The 25,933-nt window shown below is 44.1% G+C and overlaps 1 protein-coding gene across 1 annotated transcript; it reads right to left on the minus strand.

Annotated features, from left to right (window-relative positions):
- Nucleotides 1-12,701: 12,701 nt before the first annotated feature.
- Nucleotides 12,702-17,250, minus strand: LOC130526514 (uncharacterized). Its single transcript, XM_057034275.1, has one exon. It carries the CDS (start codon nucleotides 16,864-16,866, stop codon nucleotides 15,622-15,624), a length of 1,245 nt encoding a protein of 414 aa, XP_056890255.1. The 5' UTR covers nucleotides 16,867-17,250; the 3' UTR covers nucleotides 12,702-15,621.
- Nucleotides 17,251-25,933: the final 8,683 nt, after the last annotated feature.

Raw genomic sequence — 25,933 nt, forward strand, 5'->3', positions numbered from 1 at the left:
GAATCTGCTGGACTATGTGTGTGACTTTCGAGAGAGACTCCGTCGGGTCCGCGAGATCGCTCGAGAAAATTTACAGACCGCACAAAAGTGTATGAAGAGTTGGTATGACCGGAACGCTACCTTTCGGGTTACAAACAAGGTAGGGTCGTAACAGTTACCATCAGAAGAAATTCACCACAAGGGCAAAGGATCCACCTGGTATCACGCCTCTCAGTGTGCAAAAGTTCCCAGGACATCGGAGGATAAAGCAACAAAGATGTCTGCGACATCAGCTTGGCTTCCGGGTGAGTATTGCGTCACTTCCTGTCTTCTCAATCGTTCGTTGGTTGCATTGTGCACGGGGTGCTGTATTCACTTAATATTGAACACTTGGTGTGTTGTATTCACTTTACTTAACATTTTGAACACTTGGGACATTCTAGTCACCTGATATCAACAGTGAGAAACAACCCATATTAAACAAATACAGGACTTCGCCGATTACTAGCGTTAGCATGGCCTCACCGTCGGTTTCACCCGGTGTCTTTGTCTGTTCAGCGTGTGAAATGTTTAATTACTCCTCTGCCTCCCTTAGTGAACGGAATAGGTGCAGAAAGTGTAGTTTATTTATGGCTATGGAGGCTAGACTTAGCGAGCTTGATACGCGGTTCCGCAGCTTGGAGTTAGCTGGAGTTGCGTCAAGTAGCCAGGATAAGCTAGCTGCTGCGGAGCCGCCTAGCGTAGCTACAGCTAGCGGTCCCCCGGCAGCAGCCGGCTAGCCAGGGCGGCTGGGTGACGGTTCGTAGGAAGCGTAGCCCAAAACAAAGGCCCACGATGCACCACCACCCCCTTACCATTGCTAACCGCTTTTCCCCACTCGGCGACACACCCGCTGAGAAACCGACCCTGGTAATTGGCGACTCTGTTTTGCGCAACGTGAAGCCGACTACAGCGACCATAGTCAAGTGCATTCCGGGGGCCAGCGCCAGAGAAGCAAATTTATGGCTGCTGGCGAGACGTAATCGTAAATTTGGTAAAGTTATTATTCACGTCGGAGCCAACGACACCCGGCTTCGTCAGTCGGAGGTCACCAAAATTAACTTGGAGTCGGTGTGTAACTACGCAAAAACGATGTCGGACTCCGTAGCATTCTCTGGTCCCCTCCCCAATCTGGCCAGCGATTAGATGTTTAGCCGCATGTCATCGCTTCGTCGCTGGTTGTCACGGTGGTGCCCCGAAAACCGGGTAGCCTTTATAGACAATTGGAGCACTTTTTGGGGAAAACCTGGTCTGATTAGGAGAGACGGTGTCCATCCCACACGGGATGGTGCTTCTCTCATTTCTAGTAATTTGGCTAATTTTATTAGCACCAAAGAGACCTGACAATCCAGGGTCCAGACCAGGATGCAGAGTTGTAGTCTTACACACCTCTCTGCTGCTTCCTTAGAACCCTCATCCACCAACAATAACATATTTAACACTATAGAGGTAGTCTCTGTTTTACGGTTAAAAGGTCACCAAGCACAGAGCAGGGGAGCGGTCAATCACCAAAATCTTATTAAAATTAATACTAAAGCACAAGTTGGAGAAACTAATATCACAATTAAGTGTGGACTGTTAAATATTAGATCTCTTTTGTGTAAATCCCTGTTAGTGCACGACCTGATAGCGGATCATCACAGTGATTTATTTTGTCTTACTGAGACCTGGCTTCAGGAGGAGGAGTATGTTAGCTTAAATGAATCTACTCCTCCTACTCATCTTAATTATCATATTCCTCGTGTTACTGGTCGAGGAGGGGGAGTGGCAGCAATCTATCACTCCAAGTTATTAATTAATCCCAGACCAAAACATGGCTTCAGTTCATTTGAAAGCCTGACTCTTGGCATCATTCATCTGAACTGGAAGGCAGAAAAGCCACTTTTGTTTGTAGTTGTATATCGGCCCCCTGCTGGTCCACATTCAGCGTTCCTGTCTGAGTTCTCTGATTTCTTATCTGACTTGGTCCTTAGAACGGACAAAGTCATTCTCATTGGAGACTTTAATATCCATATAGATGTTATAAATGACAGCTTTAGAAATGGCTTCATTTCATTACTTGAATCAGTTGGTTTCCTCCAGCAGATAAACCAACCAACTCATAGCTTTAACCACACCCTAAATCTAGTTCTGACTTATGGTGTTGAGGTAGAACATGTGTCAGTGTTCCCTCAGAACCCAGTCCTGTCAGACCATTCTTTGATCACTTTTACATTTATGATTAAGGATTTTTCTATCCTCAGAACAAAGTCTGACGATAGCAGATGTCTTTCAGATAATGCTGTAGCTAAGTTTAAGGAAGTGGTCCCTGTGCTGATCCCAGGACCACCGTGTGTTTCCCCAGGGATCAATCATTATAATCTTAGCCCTGCAGAGTTTGGCTCTATTGCTGAAGGTGCAGCAACCTCACTGAGAATCACGCTTGATTCTGTTGCACCCCTGAAAAAGAAAATAGTAAGTCAGAGGAGGTGTGCCCCCTGGTATAATTCACATATCAGGACCCTCAAGCAGAAAGTGCGAAGACTGGAAAGGAAGTGGCATTCTTGTAAAATAGACAGCTATCATGTAGCCTGCAAAGACTGTCTATTAGTTTACAAAAAGGCCCTTTGCAAGGCTAGAACAGCTTATTTTTCTTCTTTATTTGAGGAAAATAAGAGCAACCCCAGGTTTCTTTTCAGCACTGTGGCCAAATTAACCAAGAGTCACAGTGTTTTAGATCCACGTATCCCTTCTTCCCTTAGTGGTGAAGACTTCATGAGCTTCTTCACTGATAAAGTTCTAGCCATCAGAGAGAAAGCCAACCAGGCCATCCCAAAAACTGGATCATCACCAGATGTGCTGACTGTGGGAACATACAAGGTCTCCGACGAGCCCTTCAACTCCTTCAGCCCTATATATTTTTCTGAGGCATCTTCGCTAATTCAGAAATCCAAGACCACCACGTGTCTTTTAGATCCCATCCCAACACACCTGTTGAAGGATGTTTTACCATTGATAGTCAGTTCTATCCTGGACCAGATCAATGGTTCTTTAGTGTCAGGTTATGTACCCCGGTCCTACAAGGTGGCAGTGATTAAGCCGTTGCTAAAAAAACCATCACTGGATCCTGATGTCTTAGCAAATTATAGGCCAATATCCAACCTTCCTTTTATCTCTAAAGTTCTAGAGAAGGTAGTGGTGACTCAGTTACTGGAGCACCTGCAGAGGAACAGCCTGTTTGAGATGTTTCAGTCAGGCTTTAGAGCTCACCACAGCACAGAAACAGCACTTCTTAAAGTCACTAATGATCTTCTCATAGCTTCCGATCATGTACTGGTCTCTATGCTGGTTCTGCTGGACCTCACTGTTTTTGATACAGTTGATCACAGCATCCTGTTACAGAGACTGGGACATGTGATTGGGATTAAAGGGACAGCACTAGACTGGTTTAGATCATACTTATCTGATAGATACCAGTTTGCTCATGTCCATGGTGTCCCCTCCTTATACAGTAGGGTTAGCCATGGAGTTCCTCAAGGTTCTGTACTCGGACCAATCCTCTTCACATTGTACATGCTTCCCTTAGGGAACATTATTCGGCAGCATGGGATACATTTTCATTGTTATGCTGATGACACTCAGCTCTATTTATCCATGAAACCCGAGGAGACAGAGAAGTTAGTGAAGCTCCAGACCTGTCTTAAAGACATAAAGTCCTGGATGTCTTCAAATTTCCTCCTCCTTAACCCAGGAAAAACTGAGGTCATGGTGTTTGGTCCTGAACCTCTCAGGGATCGATTAGATCACATGCTCACTCTAGATGGTATCTCATTAACATCTAGTCCCTCTGTGAGGAATCTAGGAGTAACTTTTGATCAAAATCTCTCCTTCAACTCACACATTAAATTAGTCTCTAGAAGTGCCTTTTTTCACTTGAGGAACATCACAAAGATCAGGAAGCTGGTGACGCGGCATGATGCTGAAAAGTTAGTCCATGCATTTGTTACTTCCAGGCTGGACTACTGTAATTCTTTATTATCAGGGTGTCCAAACAACTCTTTAAGAAGCTTCCAGTTGATCCAAAATGCTGCAGCCAGAGTTCTGACAGGTATTGACAAAAGAGATCACATAACTCCTGTAATGGCGTCGCTTCATTGGCTGCCCGTTAAATTTAGAATAATTTTTAAAACCCTTCTTTTGACCTACAAGGTCCTCAGAGGCCTAGCTCCATCCTACCTGGAGGAGCTAATGATACCTTATCAGCCCAATAGACCGCTCCGCTCTCAGAATGCTGGTCTACTTGTGATTCCCAGAGTTTCTAGGAGTAGAATGGGGGGCCGAGCATTTAGCTACCCCCCTGCTATGGAACCAGCTCCCTGTCCAGGTACGGGAGGCTGACTCCATCGCCACTTTTAAGATCAGACTCAAAACCTACCTCTTTGAAAAAGCTTATTGCTACTAATTCTGTAGTTCCAGTTACTATCATAGACAGACAGATTATCATACTTCGGGGGTCGTCTAATCATTAGGTCACATCTTAGCTATGCTGCTATAGGCCAAGGCTGCCGGGGTCCAGAATCATGATCACCTGACAGGCCTCTGTCACCCCACTGGGTCATGGTTTCCTCTCCTCTCCTCTCCTTTCCTCCTCCTCATCAAGCAGACTAGTTATGCTGATTCTTGTGTAGTTTTTCTGCCCCCCCCCCCCATTTATTTACAGGTATCGCCGCCTTCGGAGCTGCATAATGACCTCCGGCCCCGCTGAAGTGATTGTATATCGTATTTTTGTGTGTGTTTCTGTGCTCTGTGCCTCTCCTCTACCTCCCCTTCACTCTACTTCTCCTCTCCTCTACCTCCCCTTCACTCTACTTCTCCTCTCCTCTACCCCTCTCCTCTCCCCCTCTCCTCTCCCCCTCTCCTCTCCATTCTATCCTCTACCTGTCCTCTCCCTTCTCCTCTCTCTTTACCCAGCCAGCCATCAGCAGGAGGGTCCCCCTACATGAGCCTGGTCCTGCTCAAGGTTTCTTCCTGTTAAAGGTGAGTTTTTCCTTGCCACTGTTGCTTGTCTGGGGTTAGGCCCTGGGATTCTCGAAAGCGCCTTGAAACAATTTTGATTGTATAAGACGGTATATAAATAAAGATTGATTTGATTTGATTTGATCAGAAACCCCCGACGAGAAACAGGTGAAGTGCTAGTAACCTCTCCCTGCAATGATGGAAGACATTGAGCCATACGACCTGGAACCCGAAGAAGAGGCCTCACCTAGACCACCAATGAGACGAAAAAAAACTTGTGTTTAGAAAAAGACTGTGTTGTAACTGTTATCTTAATGTAGTATGTCCTCTTTCAGAGGTCGACAGGGGGAAATGTAGAAATTTACTGTGAAATCAACTGTGAAACATACTATGTAGCACAAGTCTATCGCCTAAACTTGTATCACTAGAACTGGCTTACGCATGTGCTGAAGAATGTGTGTACGTGCAGGCATTTAATCACACTTCCTGGTACCACCTTGAGACTGGCCCATGAGGTACCGGAACTTATGTAGAACATAATCATATAAGGCAGGAGTGGGGAACCTTTTTCATATCGAGGGCCATTTCAATTTTTATAAAGTCCTCCGAGGGCCATACTATTATGAACACATACCTAGGGATGCAAAAAAAAGACAAAGAAAAGTCTATAACCACTGTGTTACTAAGTCTCATGATTGCTGCATTTGAGTTTGAATTATTTATTTAGCACACATGCATATAAAATCACCAAAAAAAATAGAATAAAATGACAAACAAGTAAAATATGTTTTCATCATACAAAACAATAAAAAGAGGTGCAGAGTTGAGGCAAGAGACCCGTAAGGGCCTGTTCGAGGCCTCTACTCACAAAAACTGCAATACAAGATAATCAAGAAAATAAATGAAAAGAAAGAACGATAAAGACAATAATAATAATAACAACTAGAAAGCACTCGGAGAGCGCAGACCTCCGCCAAGCGCAACAATTCCTGGCATATTGTGATTTCCACCATAAATATTAGTCCCACATATACTTTGACTACATATTTAGATTCCTTGACCATAAAAACATACCGTTAGCCACTGGAATCATAACAATATATGTCTTAGTTCAATAGTTATTCACGAAAAAAAATTCACACTTTGAAACAATTTTACGTTGTCCGGCGCGAGCGCCTCAGCGGCGGCTACGAGGCACGTTCACGAACTCTCCTTCGGCGTGAGGTTTCAGCTTCGTGGCTATTAATTCACTCACCACAAAACGCATAATATTCTCTCTGTCGGTACATGGTCGTGTGAAAGCTGCTTGTTGAGCCTCCAAACGCCGACGAAGAGCGTTAATTTTATCCAAACTCATCTGTCCTTTCAACTCGTCGAGTTTAGCGTGTTTCGCTATGCATTTTTCGTCCGTGTCAATCAGTCCAGCCCACTACGTACATCACATGCTGTGTTCACTGATCCTGACCTTGACTCGGACATAACATAACCGTCTGTTTTATCTCAGAAAACGGGAAAATATTTCAAGGAAAATAAATTTCTTTTAAAAAAAAATAAATTTCAGGATACGAAAGGCAAAAATACGCTACCGCTGCTACTCGCAGCTCGCGGAGTTTAGCGAACGGTCCCACTGTATAAGTGCACATATAAAATATAAAAATCTTATTGCATTGCGGGCCGGTAGAAATGGTCTCGTAGGCCGTATACGGCCCGGAGGCCGGGGGTTCCCCACCCCTGATATAAGGTAATAAGATGGCGTCGTCAGTAAATCACATTATCATCTGAACAATGTTGCTAACTTTTCTGCTGGATATATAAACCAACACCCAAAAAAGGTCCAGCGTGATTTTTACATGTTGCCAGACGGAAAATGTTTCTCTTGTATTGTAGAAAGGCCCACAATTGTGTTTAATAAACTTTTTACTAAAGATCACGGATTCTCTGGTCGTTTCACGGTCCGAACCTACGAAGCAGATTTACAACAATGGGTAGAAGTGGGGGTTGACTTCTGGTTTTGGGAATGAGATTTGCCACATTCTTTGGACCCCCTCCCAGGTTTCTTCATCCACTTGAAGTACTGATGTCCTTTTCTTACATCTCTTGTATTTCTTATGGCCTGTAACCTTCCTATTGTTTGTGTATGTTGGTTTGTGTGTTACTTTTGGTGTGTGTATTTGTTGTGGTTTTATTGTTTGTTCTGCATTTATTGTGCGCTGACCTTAAATGTCAGAAACCACATATATATGATTTTAAAGTTATCATCATTATTACTACATATTGCTGAACCTTCTATTTCCTCCTATAGCCAGGTGATAAAAAATACTTTTCCTTCTGTTCTGATCATTTCAGCAAAGTTCAGTCAGTTGCTGTTTGTCGTGGAAGCATGTGTGCGTGTGTGTAGACTGGATGATGACCTGTCCACAGTAATTAAGTTTGTCACACTGTTACCCTGCACTCTCCCCACCCAAACATCATATCCATAATGATGGTCAGGTTGCTACTGATAATCATGGCTGCTGTCCGGACAGCATACCTCAAATTACTGCTCTGTTTACATGCATCTGCTTTGGGCTTCCTCACCGAGGCTCTACTATTTTGCAAAATTTTTAGCCACTAATTGTACCTGAGGACAGTGTGTGTTTAACAGTAACTGTTGGATGTGATTTTAATGGGGGTGACACCAGATAATGGCACTGCCCTCTTGCCCCAGTTTGTGCACAGGCCTCATTAGGGGGATCAGTGAATGCCAGTCAGAGTGGGTGAAAGACCACAACAGTGCACTATTTATACATGGATAAATGCCGTGGACATATTTTATTATGCACTGCTGTTTGTGGATGAATTTAAGATGTTTCTATTTGTATTTATAAATGAAGATCTGCTCATTTTAAAATACATTTTGTATAAAATATCAGAAGTGAGGAAACTGACTGTTCCCTTTTCTTTTTAATTCAGTCCAAGCTACATGTTTGGCAAAACTGAATATGCGTTTTTACAGTGGGACCTTTTCTCTACCAGCAGTGTCAGTAGTAAAATCACCCTTGACCCCCCCCCAACTTCCCCCCTACATGTGGATGTCACGCTAATCTTGGGGTGATTAAACATTGTGCCAGTGATTTATTGCAAAAAATAAACAAAAAAAAGTTCTTTCCTCTTAAACTGTTAACATGGGAGGCTAGTAAAATACACAAACTGTTGTGAACCTACCCACTCCCCAAAGAGGAAGGTTGAGCCATCCACACCAAATGTGACGCAGTTTGTGCATCTAGTTACCAGATCATGAAGTCACAAATTCAGGCTGGATCAATCGGCCTCTTTGTGAAGGTCAGACTACTCAAGTATTGAGGCAAATTTGCCTGCTGATGAATAAAATGGAGCAGACATGGCAACATGTCAGCGAGGAGACTGGCCTGTGTACTAAATTAAATGTGGTTTTGATTTGTTCGCAGCTCTCAGTTGTAATATAGATGACCTCCAGTTAGCATAGCCTGCTAACTAGTAAAGAGAAATATTTTATCTTGTTAGCATCTTTTATCCTATTAGCATGTGTTATACTATATGTTTTGTTTTATGTTACAGTTAGTTTGGAAGTTAGGAATACTATATACTCTTTAGTAGGAATACACATAAGCAAGTCAGTTGACCCTTCCTTGACCTGAAGACTGGTCAGACAGTTGGAGCCAGCCAGACAGGAAAGGGTAGATCCCCATCGTAAAACATGACAACGTAGTTTACTGGTGTTGATAAGTTCCTTGGCAGGAATATGACTTCGGACCTGGCCATCTGGAGAAGATAATGGACAAGAAGGACCACACCAACACCAAAGGAGGCTGGAAGAAGAAGATGGGGTCATCCAAGAAGAAGGACTGGATTGGACTGAATTAGCATCAATAATTTACATATATCTTTCTATATAAGACTGGGTCAAGGGATAGTTAGGTCGTCAGACTTCATGCCCTGACAATTGACTTTGTTGTTGCTAGGGTTATGAACTGGCCCAGAGCTCTGTAATATTTGTATCTTGAATTGATTCTGTTTGCTAAATACATCTGTTTGCTAAATACATCTGTTTGCTAAATACATTTTGAAATTGACATTTGTTTACTTGAAGTCTTCATTTAAAGAACACGCGGATTGGCAGTGACACACGAGAGGTATTGCGATCCAACACTAGGTGGAATACTCGTTTAGCCCAGTAACAATTTACTTTGTCAGAGGACGTATGCCATGTATGGGGTCAATAGGATAACTTTGTTATTACACTACATGTGTTTCTGCTTATTTACCTGTCACCTTTTCTGTTAGGCATTTTCTCCTCAAGCAGAAAAGAGACATCTTCTTTACCCCTGTGTTCTATTTTAGGGTACCCCTCACGTATGCTTTTATGCTTTAAGCATGCCTTAATGCTTAATGCTATCATTTATTCTCTGCAGAAGAGGGGAACATGATGCCTGTTTCACTGTGATAGAGAGGCTCATCTAAATTAAGCTGTGCGCCTCACTACGAAAAATTCACATCACTCACATTTTACATGAACGTAGATAGTGAAATTTTTTTGTTGTAGCAAATAAAAAGGAATAAAGAATTGACTGTCATGTGGCATGTCTCCATGTCTGTACATATTTGAGTTGGAGGTCAAAAGCTCATCGCAGTGCTATGAACCAGGGTTGACTTTTTTCCACAGCAGGATTTTTTTTATCATTTGAAATACATGTTTACATGATATTCGCAAGCTTCACTTTGTGTTTTAATTAAAAGTGTTGAGAATTGTCTTTATCTTGTTGTTATGTGTTTCACCATATGTTCCTGTCTTCTCTTAGAAGTTAGGCAAGGTAGACTCATTAGCAAATGTAATAAAGAACAGAGACATTCCATTCACAGGATTGTTGTTTGTTCCACTGTAATCTCAGGACCAGTCAGGCAGGGGGTGTCAAACACTCATTGTAAACGGGACATCAGGGGGGTTGATGATCACATTTGCATGAAGAATGGGATCTGGCCACCTGGGAAAACAATGGAAAAGAAGAACTCTACCAACACCAAATGGGACTGGAGGAAGAGGACGAGGCCATCCCAGCAGGGGATCTGGATTGGATTGCATGAACATTGTGAATTTGCATGTGTGTTACTATAAAAGACTGGGCCAAGGGATAGTTAGGTTGTCAGACTTCGTGCCCTGACAATTAACTCTGTTGTTGCTAGGGTTATGAACTGGCCCGGAGCTCTGTAATATTTGTATCTCGAATTGGTTCTATTGTCAAATACATTTTGAAATTGGCATTTTTCTTCTTGAAGTCTTCATTCAAAGAACACGCGGATTAGCAGTTACAATACGGGAGGTATTGTGAGCCAACAAAGAAACCAAATAAAGGGAAGAAAAGTGAATGCATGGTGCGATGAAGGCTCTTTCAAGTTCACATTTAACAGGACTTTGATTCTTGAAAGGACCAAGAGAGATACAGTAGGTGCAGTGAGTTTAAATTCGTTTATCTCTCTAGAATGTTCAATACAAAAAAGACTGAATCAGACTTTTAGTTTTGGAGGGTGTGTTTCTCTCTTCATTTATTTACCCAGAACGGCAGGGGACTGACCAAAATTAATTAATTACAGATTCGGAATCCAAGAACAATTGGATCAACTGACAGTGCACTGGGAAAAAAAATCTGTGTCACAGCCCCATTTCCCCAGTTCCCTCCTGTCCCTCTGCCCCAGTAATTTTCCACTCTACCTGCCAGCCACTCCCACCCCGTCAGCTCAACGCCACTCACCTGCAAGCACAGCTGCAGCTCATTCCCAATCAGCCCTGCTTATAAGCCTCCCCTGCACTCTCAGTCTTTGCCAGATTGTTCTTCTGCCTTGATGCAAGACTTTCCAGCTGTTTCCCTGCTGGATTACCCGTTACTAGTGATGTCCAAATGAGGCTTTGAACCCTTATGGACCATTGTGTTGAAAATTGGTTCATTACTTGAAGCTTCAATCATTTCAAATGCGGGATTCATCTGCTGGTGCATTGGTTGTACTGCAGCCATGCAAAAGGTTGATGACCCAGCAAGCGTGCACTTTTGATGTTGTATTATTATTATAATTTTTTCTATATATTTTAAAAACAGATGGGGGGTATGGGCCTAAGGTGCTTGGGTGAACTGGTGTGCTTATGCATTTTTATTTAAAAACAACAGTTTCTCCACAGTTGAGGATTTGAGGCGGTTTCTCTTTTTTGAAACTATTTCCCCAGCTTTAGAAAACACCCTCTCGCAGGGCACAGAGGATGCTGGTGTTGCGAGGTACTGGTTTGCCAGGTGGTACAGGTTTGGGTATAGGGCTTTGTTTTTCGTCCAGGACACCAGAGGGTCCTGTGATCGTTCAAGTGGACGGGCTGACAGATAACGCTGCACCTCCACTATGGCATCAGCGGTGGCATTCCTGGACGCTCTTGCTTCTTCAGCATCCCTGTCCAACAGCTTCCACAGATCAATGACTTAAAATAAAACATTACATAAAGTTTAGTCCGTACATGAATCAATGCAAATAAATCTATTGATCCAAATTCTATAATTTTTGTACCTTGGGAAGAAGCAGCTGGTTCTGGCTGTGCTGTTGAAGTGGATGGCGGGTCCTCTTCAGTGGGTGCATTCCGCACTGCAGCATCACTGCAGCATCTCATAGGTGCTATTCCATCTTGTGTCTACTTCAATTATTAGTTTTGTGACAGGACAGCCCATTTGCACCTGGATCTGCTGCAGCTTCTCTTTAGCGGTGGTGCTTGATTTAAAATAGGTGATCATCCGCCTCGTTTTTTGATCTTATATTATCTAGCCCAAGAGTAGCATCCATGGCCTTTTTGACAATTAAGTTTAGTGCGTGAGCCAGGCAGACGGCATGCCGCACCCGCAGAATATTTGCTGCAGCAATCATATTTGCTGCTGCATCAGTCACCAAGCACTTCACCTTCTCTTCAAGAGCCCATTCCCTTAAAAGCTCTCGAGCAGTTCCAGCGATGTTCTCTGCTGTGTGACTGATAGGAAAAGGCCGAACTCCCAACAGGGTGGTGGAGAGTTCACCTGCATGAATTGCATGGCAGGTGACAGCGAGATACCACATATCTGCGGTCAAGCTGACACTGTCAACATTCTGCAGGGCTGCCTTGGCCTTCTCCTTTTCTTCCACATATAGTACCTCCTCTCCACCATGGCTTTAACTGTCTGCCGTGATGGAAGGGTGTGGGATCCAGTTTAGCCACCAGAGCACGGAAGCCAGGATCAGACACCACAGTGAATGGCTGGGAATCTTTCACTATGAAATCCACTAGACCTTCATCAAGCTCCTGCTTCCTGCTACCTAAAATATGGAAGTTAGCAGAACAAGATTAATTTAGTTAAGTAACTAATTTTATACACCCAAACCTGCGCAGTAAAGTTTAAAAGTTACTCTTAATATTGCCGGAAACAGCACCCGCTCACCTGGTGGAAACGTCATCACAGCAGCACCACCAGCTTCATTCTCATGTTTGACTCATCATTGATGACGTGTTATTATTATTATTATTATACACCAGATGTCGGGAACAAAGCAAACACTTCACCTGCAAATTAAAAATAAGATGTGTGTGTGTGGTTGTTGGATCGCAGTACCTCTCGTGTGTCACTGCCAATCCGCGTGTTCTTTAAATGAAGACTTCAAGTAAACAAATGTCAATTTCAAAATGTATTTAGCAAACAGATGTATTTAGCAAACAGATGTATTTAGCAAACAGAATCAATTCAAGATACAAATATTACAGAGCTCTGGGCCAGTTCATAACCCTAGCAACAACAAAGTCAATTGTCAGGGCATGAAGTCTGACGACCTAACTATCCCTTGACCCAGTCTTATATAGAAAGATATATGTAAATTATTGATGCTAATTCAGTCCAATCCAGTCCTTCTTCTTGGATGACCCCATCTTCTTCTTCCAGCCTCCCTTGGTGTTGGTGTGGTCCTTCTTGTCCATTATCTTCTCCAGATGGCCAGGTCCGAAGTCATATTCCTGCCAAGGAACTTATCAACACCAGTAAACTACGTTGTCATGTTTTACGATGGGGATCTACCCTTTCCTGTCTGGCTGGCTCCAACTGTCTGACCAGTCTTCAGGTCAAGGAAGGGTCAACTGACTTGCTTATGTGTATTCCTACTAAAGAGTATATAGTATTCCTAACTTCTAAACTAACTGTAACATAAAACCAAACATATAGTATAACACATGCTAATAGGATAAAAGATGCTAACAAGATAAAATATTTCTCTTCAGTCCCCCTTTTGGCCTAGCCTAAACTAGGCCAATACTACCAAATTATTGTCAATTCCCTTAAATCTCTCCATCACTTACTCCCATCAAGGGAATGGTTTCCCTTCGAATTTGAGCCATCTGGTAAGGAGGAGGTTGCTTTCCTTCAATTGCAGTTACGATTATACGATTACATAGAGAACGAATACAAGGAATACAGCAACAACCACACAAAATTAAGCCGGCAGTTGCAGAAATTAATGACATCAAAACAGATACAATGATCACTTTCCATTTACCAAACATTCTATCCATCCATTTCTCTAGTGGATTAGTTACACCAGAATGCTCCTTCATTTCGTCTGACAATGTCCGCAAACCTTCCAGTGCCCGGGTCACAGAACCATCTGGAGCTGTATTATTAGGAATGAATGTACAACATTGATCTCCAAACATAGCACAAACCCCTCCTTTTTCTGCTAAAAGCATATCAAGTGCCATTCTATTTTGCACAGTCATCAAAGAAGTGGCTGCAACCTGTTCTGACAAGCCAGCCACTGCATCTCTGATGAGATTCGCCAATCGCTGCACATTATAATGAACATAATTGATTCTATCCACATTCTTATTTGGAGTTATAGGAAACAGTGCAGAGATTAAAGGTAAATTTTCAAATCCAGCTGATACCTGGTCCACTAATTTATATTCATCAGGGACTCCCCTTGGAATTCCAATTGAATCAATATATGTTGGGGATCCCTGTGTGAGATCAAATGATGTTCCTCTCCTATATCTAATTGGAGGTAGCACCTGCTCCCCCTTTGAACTTAATAGAGTGATAGGGAGTAGGAGACGAACCAGAGTACATGTTCCTGACCAGTCGGGTGGGATTGCTGGCATCAGAGTGTGCGGATCACAGTGCCAAAACAAATCAGCTCGATGAACTGGAAAGTGTGAAGTGTTACTCCTTGTAGTGACATTTACCATGTACTTACACCATGTTGAAGGCAAGTCACCTACCAACCTTCTTCCCATTCGTGACAAGCAGGTAAAATTGGATCTGACTGAAACAAATGTAGGAGGAGATGTCTTATTCGAGACCACTGGAAAAAGAGCTGACAAAGTGGATCATACATGTGTCCATGTTCCTCCAAATTCCAGGGTCTCTACAGCCACCTATGATAAATCAAACTGAAATGTTGTATCACTCCCTTTAGTGTAATCAAGAATCACCCCTGTGTAACCCAGACAGATGTCTCCCACGTTGCCTTGAGATCCTCCCCACAACGCACACCAAAGTAGAACTGTAATCATTGTGCCGTCTCCTGTAGATGTTTCCGAATCTGTCCAAGCGTTCTCTGTGGATTACCTGCTGGGGTACATTGATTCCAGTGATACCAGAGTTAGGGTTAATGTGTTAGAGTGTTAGTATGTTAGTATGTTAGGGTTAACATGTGATGTTCACTCTACAACTTCAAAGGGACCAGTCCACCTGTGCTCTGGCCATTTTCACTTGATGGTTCTCAGAAGAACCCATTCAGCTGTGTGTTGAGTTCCTGGATCCTTCCTGACTGTTGTTACAGAGATTGCCTGTTGGGAGAAAACTGAGAGAGTCGTTTTTAGTTGAACAAAATAAGATTTATATTTCATAAAAGTGCTGGGCTGGTCTATGGATTTTCTGCTCCTGGTCCCGGAAAGAGAACACCCCTCTCGAGCTCAAAGGGGGTGAATCCTGTTCGGGAGCTAACAGAGCTTCTTACTGACATCAAGGCTATTGGAAGCGCCTGTGTCCATTTCATTCCACTGTGAGCACATATCTTGCCAATTTTGCTCTTCAGTGTTTGATTCATTCTTTCTACCTGCGCCTAACGCCTTCTCTACTTCTTCTTAAAATGAGTTCTATTCTCAAACCTAATTTGTTTGGGGAAACCATGTATCGGATTAATCAAAAATTTAATAACACTTTTTGCATCTTCTGCTTTTACGGGAACCGCCTCTGGGCAGCCAGTGTATGCATCCACTGCCACCAAGAGGTATCGGAACCCATTGACTCAGTCTATCATGTCAGTGAAATCTATAATTTTCTGGCCCTGTCATGGGGGCAATTGGAAACTTGCCCTCGTGTGGTCGAATTGTTGATTTCAGATTAAAGTGTGTGCATATTGAACATTCTCTGATATAATTTTCTACACTGGCTGACAAAAATGGATGCCACCAATGTGTTAGATACCGCATCATTTGTGGTTTCCTGCAGTGTGTCAGGCCGTGGGCCTCTTCCAGAACGGCATCTAACAGACCGGGCGGGAGAACAGGTCTGCCGTCTGGGCCCCGCCAAATTCCTTCAACTTTCACACAGCCCCCCTTTCCTTCCAAACTGTTTTTTCATGCGGAGAAGCTTCTTTTTGATCACAACTAAGTCTTTCCCTATCGTATCTTGGAAGAATTTCATGAACTGTTTTCTCTGCCAACAACAAATTGTAACTTGGTTTATAACCTGCTGCCTTCTTTGCTGCCTGATCTGCAGCCTCATTACCTCCTCCCTCCAGAGAGTTCTCTTTGCTGTGACCTTTGCACTTTACGACTGCGACCTCTGCTGGCTCCATGAGTGCCTGTGTCAGTTGCCTCATCTCTGCCTCATGTTTTATAGGAGATCCTGATGCTGTGTTAAAACCTGCCCGCAACCATTGACAAAGTTCTAAGTGTATTGCTCCCACTACATATGCTGAATCTGTATAGATGGTCACTCTCTTTCCCTTTGATATTTCTAATGCTCTAATAACTGCCTTCAATTCTGCAAGTTGTGCTGACTCTTTACCTGTTAGGTTTCCTGTTTCCACTTCCTCAAAGCCTTCTTCTGACTGTCTAACTATTGCATAGGCAGCTTTCAGACCCTCTTGTGGGTGTCTGAAACAACAGCCGTCTGTGAATAGTATTTCATCTGGATCCTTTAACGGCTCCGTCTTAAGATCTACTCTGATTTTTTCATCTTTCTTCACTTTCTCTTCACATCTGTGTGGTTCACCCTCTCCCATGCCATCTGCCATATTGATCCCTTCATGTGTGTATGTTATATGTGGTGCCGTTAAAATCTTGTCCATCCTGGTCTGCCTAAGTGAGGTCATGGTGAATGCTGCTGACCTGACCAGTGATACCACACTATGTGTTGTAAGAACTGTCAGAGCGTGACCCATCACTAAATGTGCTGTTTTTTGTAAAAGTTTTGCTACCCCTGCTACATGCCTTACACACGATGGGTGCCTGTTTTCAATGGGGTCCAGCATTATACTTGCATACATTAATACTTTCCTTTCACCCCCTTTTTTCTGAAAGAGAACACCATTTACTGTATGTTCTCCTTCAGAAACATCCAAAAAGAAAGTATCTTTATATTCCGGAATGGCAAAACATGCAGATGTCGTGAGTGCCTGTTTAAGAGCAATGAACGCTTTCTCTCCCTCAGTTGTCCATGTCAACCGAGCTGTCAAATTACGCATTCCCTGTTCATTCACCATTGCACGTAGGGGCGTAGTCTTTTCTGAGTATGCAGGGATAAAGTGTCTACTATAGCCCGCAAGACCCAGAAATGACAACATTTCCTTTACAGTCTCTGGCTTAGGATGTTCAAGGATAGAGGATTTATGAGCTGGTGATACACCTGTACCCTGAGCAGAAACCACCCTACCCAAGAACGTCACAGAGCGACGACAACACTGAAGCTTCTTTCTAGAGACCTTAAAGCCCTTTTCCCACAAATGCGTAAGGAGTGCCTCTGTTGCCCACAAACAAGACTCAGCTGATGTAGCCGCCAATAAAATGTCATCAACATATTGAATCAAGACCACCCCTTCTGGTAGAGTGAGGTCCTTCAACAACTTCCGTAATGTCTGATTGAAAATACCAGGGGATAAAATAAATCCCTGTGGTAAACGTGTATATCGTAATTGTCTGCCTTTATATGTGAAAGAAAAGATGTCACGCATAGCGGAGTCAGTGGGAGACAAAAAAATGCATTAGCCAGATCAATACATGTGAACCATTTATGGGAAGGAGACAAAGCTGATATTGCAGTATATGGGTTGGGAACTGGCACTGTGGGTGTTGTCACGATAGAATTAATACGTCTCAAATCATGAGCCATCCTATATTTCCCTTTTTCCTGCTTCTCAACTGGCAAAATCGGAGTATTCCATGCTGAAGTGGAATACTCAAGAACCCCAGAAATTAACAGCCCTTCTATTGTTTCCTGAATGCCTTCCTCAGCAGGTGGTCTGTGTTTATATTGACTCTGCCAGACAGGGTTGTAATCCGAGACACTGAATGTCACTGGCTCAACAGTAGAACACAACCCCACATCTGCCGGGCCAGAGGACCACAAAGTTTCTGGAAGTGAATTTAAAATTTGTGCACTGTCCGGATGATCAGTCTTTTCTCTCCCATGAAACCTCTGAATCTGTCGATGTTGTAAGATTACTGAGTTAGTAGTTGTATGCATTATCTTGTAACTCTTTTCTAAAGGAGAATATAACAGGCCAGGAATCTGAGTAGAGCTCCAATCTGTGACACTCATTAACCTTTTTATCATAGGACCAAGGTCCTTTGCCTGATGTTCAGCATGGATGGCGAGGGTAACGTGGGGACACGCTTCCTCAGCCATCTCATACCACTCATTTTGTTCAGCAGTAAGGTCAACCTGCGCAGCCACACCCTCAGGCCCCACGAACAAACACGGTGATGTAATCATCCAAAAATTTCCTTGTAACTTTTCTCTAAACGCATCCTGATAGACCTCATTATTCTCACGGTCATAAAATAGAGTGACATGATAGGGATCAACTGGCGGGGCAAAGGGACTCAGCATCGACAGCCAGGGCCTCCAGCTCTGAAACAATGCCACAACCCCGACACCAGGTGAGGTCTCAGGCTCAAGTTCTCCCCAATAATGTCCGCCCACACCCCTTGTTCTGGAAAGGGTGTCACACTCATCAGCATCTGTCCCTTCACACCTTGGTGTGGAATACAGCAATTCAATTTCATTCCATTAGGAAATTGCACCACCAGACCTTTGTCTCCACACAGAATAGCTGCTCCTGTCCTCACCAGGAGATCTCGTCCCAACAGGTTGATAGGGCAATGTGGTGAAATGACAAAGGGGTGCAACAGTCTGTTCAGCAAAACGAGTCACTAATGGCACAGAAAACGGCAGTCTCTCCGGTCTCCCTGAGAACCCCACAAGCTCGACGGTGTCAGATGAAATCAGCTCCGGTGTTAAATTCCATGAGATAGTGGAATAGCGGGCTCCTGAGTCAACCAAGAAAGAATGTCCTCTTCCCTGCACCGTCATGCGGACGAGGGGATCTGCCAGTGCCTCGTCCGCGGGGGCCCCTGGGCCCCATCACTGCCACTCATCGTAGTGCCAGTTTCCCGCTGGGAATTGGCCTTGTGGAGCAACCTCAGGATTTGGAGCACGATATTGAGGTCTTCCCCTTCCTCTGTTTCCTCTGTTAGACTGGGGGAAGAAAGGAGGGTTTGGGCCAGGTCCGAATGTTGGAACACCGCCTGGTACATCCGGATAGTTGCGATATGGACAGTTCCTTTGCCAATGACCATACCCTTTACAGGCGTGACACTGATCTCGGCCATAGTATCCACCCATCGAGCTGTATCCCTGCCCACCGCGTCTCCCACGCATGCCTCCCCTAGGACTCACCCAATGTGGGTTTATAGGTACAAAATCTTGCTGCGGACCTAACGGATCTGGCTGCACCTGCCGAGGAAACTGCTGAACCATCTGTTTCTCTTCCTTTCATTTATCATTAAGCTTTTTCCGTGCCTCATCTAACTGCATTTTTAGGAGCTGTTCCTGGGCTGTCATCACCCCCTCTTTCTTTCCCTGTTTAACTTTAAATGTGTTGATGTGGTGAGAGAGATGTCTCTCCCAGACTTCCGCTGTACTGCCTGGAAGGTCAGGATTTCCTTCCATGGCTTCTTTCACTGATTGTGGAAGTCCTAAAATTATTGCCTGACGGAACAAAGTGGTGTGTAGATTATCTGAGCCAGGATGGCACCCTGTGGCACCCTGTCTGCATTGCTCCTGGAGATACTGGAAATATCTGTCTCATAGCTTCACCAACCCTGGTTGCACAAGGGCCAAAACGTGCAGCATTAGGTCTGCCTTTAATGCCTGCTGCTACTTCAACTTTATCCAAATCCCAGAGAGACACTTGTCTCCCTAAAATTCCTCTAAAGTCTCCCACCGCCAGCTGCATGCTCTGTGTTAAACTGAAAAGGGTAGACATCCACTTGCCGCCTCCCTCTGCGGGTGGGGCATCTTATCCACCAAACAATTAATGTCTGTGATAGGAAATGGAACATATACTGGTAGCTGTCCTCCTCTTTTCTGTATCAGAGGGGCCTGGAACTGCAGCCTTCCTAAAACAGGCCCCTTACTCCGCGTGTGTATTCCTATCTGACCCGCCTCCTCATTATTTATGGCCCCTGTCAACGGTTCACCTCTATAGTCACACTCACTCTCTTCCCATGATTCTAATTCATATGGTTCTGTCTGAGCTTCAACAGGCTCCTGAACCTCCAATTCACCAATAAATGTAGCCGGAATTTTGTAGGTATCTGTCTTATTCTCACTCTCCTCTTTATCACTGCCATAAATCAATCTTGCCTTCTCCTCCCTGCGCTCAGCCCTGGCAAATCCTCCTGATGGATCAGCTCTTTTCACTTGTTTTGTTTGATTGCTAAATGTTTTAAAGACGTTTAACGCAGATTTTTGACTGTCCTGTTTTTTAAATATAGTTTGTTGGGAGATTTTAGGGCGAACCACCTGGGCTTCTTCTCTAAATTCAATTTTTCCTAAGTTATCTTCAACCTCTTCCTGTCCCTGTTTGATCCTTCTAACCTGTCTCCGAAGTTCACCCACTGTCTCACATAAATCCTCTATTTCTTCATCTCTATCCACGTCTAACTGACCATTGTTAATAGTCAAGACTGGCAATTGATATGGGGGTGGGGAAGAGGTAGTAGGTAATGATGGGTAAAGAGTGGTGTTAAGTGTCAATGTCTGGTTTGGATCTTCTAATGGAGACTTCTCTTCATTGGGCACTCGTGTAACCCCCCTAGATCTGCAATAGTGCACCGCTGCACATGTCACAGCCACAACATGTATCCTTCGGCGCTTATCTTCCAACTCCTTACCCTGTTTTTGCCACGATTTTCCTGCTATACAACCTAATTTTGGATTATCAAGATGATCCTGTAATATAGTGTGAATTTCTGACTCCCCCTTACACAATGCTTCTGCTAAATTAACCTTCACCTCTGGAGGGGGAAGTATCTTCTGCTTCTGAGCTTCCTTCCACAACTTTTTTATTGCATCCAATTCTCTCTCCCTGTCCTCTTCTTTCATGCCACTCACCACCTGATCAAGAGTCCACTTCCACTGTTCTTCCACAGACCGAGGATAGGGAGAACATTCTCCCTGATCCCAACACGCTTTACCACATTCCAGTTCCATCTTTAACTATGCTCCCAAGTGAGATTGAATGTGAATGACTCCAACGGTCAACTCAATGCCTCAGTGAAACAAGCTTCTAGATCAAACGTCTTTGATCCGGTTCCACTCTGGGGGTTAATTCCCAAGGACAAAGAGCCTTTTAATTCACGTTCACTCTGGCACTTTCCAACCCACACAAAAACACAAATCTCGGGCGTCGGGAGTGTCCGTCCCGTCAACTGCGCTCCGAGTCCCAACCCAAATCTTTTTCATATACAGTGCACTGCATACAGCAATACAGCACTGTACTAGTTACGGTTTACTCTAACCGTACTTATTTACGGACTCGAACCGTAATTACTAACGGACTCGAACCGTTATTGCTAACGGACTTGAACCGTTTCTATTTACGGACTCGAACCGTAATTGCGAACGGACTCGAACCGTTTCTATTTACGGACTCGAACCGTAATTGCTAACGGACTCGAACCGTTATTACTGCAGTCATTTCAATATTTTCTATATTTTTATCTGGAATTTATAACTAGGACACTTCAATTGACAGTGACGACAAATTTTTGGAAATTGCCAATGTGCAGAACTTTTGATTAAACAGGTGTCTGCTTACCTTTTATTAGGGATCCCTTTGTCGTCAGTTGTCTTCCGAAGTGACCGTTGTTGAATTCTTTGCCTCAGATGACTTCTCTGTCTTCATCACGTCGGGGTCACCAAATTGTTGGATCGCAGTACCTCTCGTGTGTCACTGCCAATCCGCGTGTTCTTTAAATGAAGACTTCAAGTAAACAAATGTCAATTTCAAAATGTATTTAGCAAACAGATGTATTTAGCAAACAGATGTATTTAGCAAACAGAATCAATTCAAGATACAAATATTACAGAGCTCTGGGCCAGTTCATAACCCTAGCAACAACAAAGTCAATTGTCAGGGCATGAAGTCTGACGACCTAACTATCCCTTGACCCAGTCTTATATAGAAAGATATATGTAAATTATTGATGCTAATTCAGTCCAATCCAGTCCTTCTTCTTGGATGACCCCATCTTCTTCTTCCAGCCTCCCTTGGTGTTGGTGTGGTCCTTCTTGTCCATTATCTTCTCCAGATGGCCAGGTCCGAAGTCATATTCCTGCCAAGGAACTTATCAACACCAGTAAACTACGTTGTCATGTTTTACGATGGGGATCTACCCTTTCCTGTCTGGCTGGCTCCAACTGTCTGACCAGTCTTCAGGTCAAGGAAGGGTCAACTGACTTGCTTATGTGTATTCCTACTAAAGAGTATATAGTATTCCTAACTTCTAAACTAACTGTAACATAAAACCAAACATATAGTATAACACATGCTAATAGGATAAAAGATGCTAACAAGATAAAATATTTCTCTTCATGGTTCATTATTTATTACTGCATGAATAAGAGTTCGGCGGCACCATTTCAAAGTGGTCCCAGACTTGAGATCTCCTCCTGGTTGGTTCCATTGCAAAGCAATAAGAAAGCAAACCGAAAGCAATATGAACACTAATCAAATCAATCCAAAAAGGTATTGACCAGTTTCATCCATTTTTAAACACAACTGAGACCTGCCAATTGTTCAAAGCCCGAATTGAACCGAACCAGTCAGCTGATTCAGTCTGAATGAAGCAGTGAAGTGGTTCAAACGTCATCAGTCACGTGATTTGAAGCGAGCTCCGGAGCAGTGCTTCAGAAAAAAACTCTACCGAGTTTTGGGGCGTGGTTCGAAGCCCCGTGTCAGAGGGAACATCACTACCCGTTACCGACCCTGCCTGTCTTCGTTCTGCCTGCCTCGCCTGTTCCCCGGACAACCAACCTGCTTTCTGCCCCTGACTACGACTTCTGCCTCAGCCTTTCTGGTTCCTGTCTGCTCACCTGGTTTTGACTTCTCCGCCTGGCCCCGACTTCGCTGCTGCTCGTCCCCAGTCTGCTCCGCTACATCGTCAGCCTCCTCTCCTGTAAGACCCTTTCTGTCACTCCTGCCCGCTGTCAGCGGAACTGCACGGTTCTGAGAATTTGCGTCCTTCCCCTTTTGGTTCTGCATTCCGGCTCTGCTCGACCCACTCCCCGAGCCTGCAACCCATAGACTTTGTGCGGGCCCTGAGCCTGAAGAACGGACTATTTCCTGTGTTTCCTTGTCTGCCCGAGTTCCTGTTTGCCCGTGTGTTAATAAGTCATTACCACGGTCCAGCTTTCCAGAGTGCTGCATTTGGGTCCAACTTGCACCTGTCACAATCTGTATAATTGATGATAAAATACTGGGTGCTGTAGTTGCCAGAATTTCACCAATCACAACATATGAGATATAATGGCATGCTATTTTGGACTGTTACTGGAATTTGTTTATGGTAAATTACAATGAACAAAAAACAATATACTGTAACATTTGCAGTAAATATACCAATTATAATAAAAAGCTGATTATGGTAAACTCTTAAAAATAACAAATATATTTTTAAAATAATTAGTCTATATTGGTTGAAAGAATATGCCAAAACTGATCTAAAGTACAGAATTTAATTGCAAATTTCAGCTTTGCTGGAAGTGGTGTTACAGATTTTAACCATAAAAAATTAAGGTATAACACATGAGCAATTAGTTTGTCTGCGTACATTTTACAGTCAAAAACTTCTAATGGTAAAGTATAAAGGACATAACAAATTAAACTCATTATAAACCAAAGTACAGAAAATCACTAATTTTTTTTTTTTTTAAACTAAAAATTGTCAAGAACGAAACCAATCCAACTCCTTTTACAGTACAGTGATCCCTCGTTTATAGCGGGAGTTACGTTCCAAAAGTAACACGCGAAAAGTGAAATCCGCGAAGTAGCAACTTTATTTTTTTAAATTATTTTACAATGCAATACTGAACAGTAGAATGAAACCAAACATCAAAACCTGTTTTAAAGACCAAACTTGTTTAAAACAATAATTTTAATATAGTAATACTGTACAAGATTGGAAACATTGTCACTCGCGTATTTCCCAGTCCCAGCTGAGCCTCTTCGTCCTGACTCCGCTCCGCTGTAGCGTCTGTTTCTACTGAAGGCGCAGGAGTCTTTCTCCGAGAGAAGAACATTGTTTTGGGTAGTTGTTGGCGCTCTTTCTTTTTCTGAGCAAGAAGATTTTTATAAACGGATATGCCACCTTCAATTATATTTGAGAACTGCAATGAACGACTCATCAAAGGGTCCCATTCTTGTGCCGTGCGCTGAAGTTCAGTGGCCATTCTCACCATGGTTGCTAAGCGACCAAGTGCAAACGTAAAGTTGGCAGAATGTACAGAAACGAAAACTGTTGACAAGTGAAAAATCAATACAGTACAGCGTCAATATTTTATTTCTAGACAACAGTAAAGCCCCTGAGCCAATCAGGATTCAGAGGCACTGTAAAAAAAAATAAAAATAAAAAAAATCCGCGAAGCCGCGAAAGATGAACCGCGATATAGCGAGGGATCACTGTATACTCACAAAGCAGTGTGTTAGGAGTTCCAAGTGTTTTCCCTCCCCCCCATCTGTGTCTTGTCTGTATCCCTTGTCTGTCTAGTCTCAGGTTGGGCGAGCGGCTTCAACTCTCAGCGTCGGGCGATCAATGCACACCTGAAACCGATCTCCAGCCAATCATCCAACCTGCCGTTCACTTTAAAAGGCTGGTCAACTCCCCAATCATTGCCAATTCGTTGTTAACCCCCCTATGGTACAGCCTGGCTCCTAAAACTGTGAATGCAAGATTGTTTCATCGTTCCTGTTTCCAGTTTGGAACTGATTGTTAGTCTCTCCCGCAGATTGCCTTTTGGACGCCTGTTTGCACTGCCCAGCTTGCGCCAGCTTGACCGTGTTTTTCTGCTTCCAGCAACACTTGTTTTTGCCCGGAACCAAATTTTCAGTAAATCTTATTTCCAACTTCACCCAGTCGTGTGTGTCTGCATTTGGGGGTCTTGATTCATGTCCATCAAATGGACCCCGTGGATACACAGTGCGCTGTGTCTTGCCAGGGAGCCTTACTGGGGCAGCATGGACAGCTGTTACAAGCCCTGGTTGAGAACAGCACTCAGGTGGCCAAGGCAATGGCTGACCTGACACAAGAGGTTGCGCTCCTTGCGGGCTCTGCTCTGCAACCAGCCGGTCCCACTCCCAGCACCATTGACACATCCCTGTGGATCCCCAGCACTCACATCTGCAACCAGGAACCGTACCAGGGGGACCTGGACAAGTGCCGGGTATTTCTCCTCCAGTGCTGGTTAGTGTTTCAACAGAAGGTCCAGTTGTTCACTATTGATTTCGCTAAGGTGTGTTATCTAGTTGGTCTGTTACGAGGCAAGGCACTGGCGTGGGCACAAGCGGTCGGTTCCCACCGCTGCCTGGAAGCCGTGTCCTATGCCGAGTTGGAGGGGAACCTGAAAGCAGTCTTCGACCACCCAGACCACTCCGGGGACGTGGCCATGCGCCTGCTATCCTGCCAGAGAAACCGCTCTGTAGCTGATTTCTTGGTGTTGTGGACCTTGGCGGTGGACTCTTCGAAGTGCTGAACAAGTGCCGGGGAATTTCTCCTCCAGTGCTGGTTAGTGTTTCAACAGAAGGCCCAGCAATGAGCCAGCACTACGCGGAGTGTTCCAGCAAAGGTCGAGCGAGTGCCTGCAGGACGTACAACTGCTCTGGCAGGAATCCCAGGACCTGCACTCCTGGTCTCCCTAGGCCATTTCTTTGGAAAACTGCCTGAGGGCGAGATGCCAGGGTTGAGCCTCCCACACCCCGAGTCATCCTGCTGCACCATCCACGGCCCCAGTTCTCTTCCCCACCCATTTGGGGCCTTCCGGTCCGGTTAAGATTGCTCACACCGTGTCCTAGGATGCGCCAACCATTGCAGAACAGTCTATGAAACTTGGGCGTGCCAGGCTAACACCAGAGGAGCACCACCGCAGAATCTGAGTGGGTGAGTGCCTGCAATGCGGCCAACCAGGTCATTTAATTTCGGGTTGTCCAGTTGGACCAAAAGGGCAGGCCCATTAGTAGCTGTAGGGGTACTGACAGGCCAAAGTCAGGTACGGACAAAACCCCCATCTTTGGATCAACTCCTGTTGTTGGTTTCCTTGTGTGTTGGAGGTCAAGTTTTTCCTCTCCAGGC

This window comes from Takifugu flavidus, chromosome 5 (genome assembly GCF_003711565.1).
Source record: "Takifugu flavidus isolate HTHZ2018 chromosome 5, ASM371156v2, whole genome shotgun sequence".
NCBI classification, from domain to species: domain Eukaryota; kingdom Metazoa; phylum Chordata; class Actinopteri; order Tetraodontiformes; family Tetraodontidae; genus Takifugu; species Takifugu flavidus.

Excerpts from the sequence above, each read along its gene's own strand:
- LOC130526514 (XM_057034275.1), bottom strand. The coding sequence starts at position 16,866 with ATGTTGTCATTTCTGGGTCTTGCGGGCTATAGTAGACACTTTATCCCT.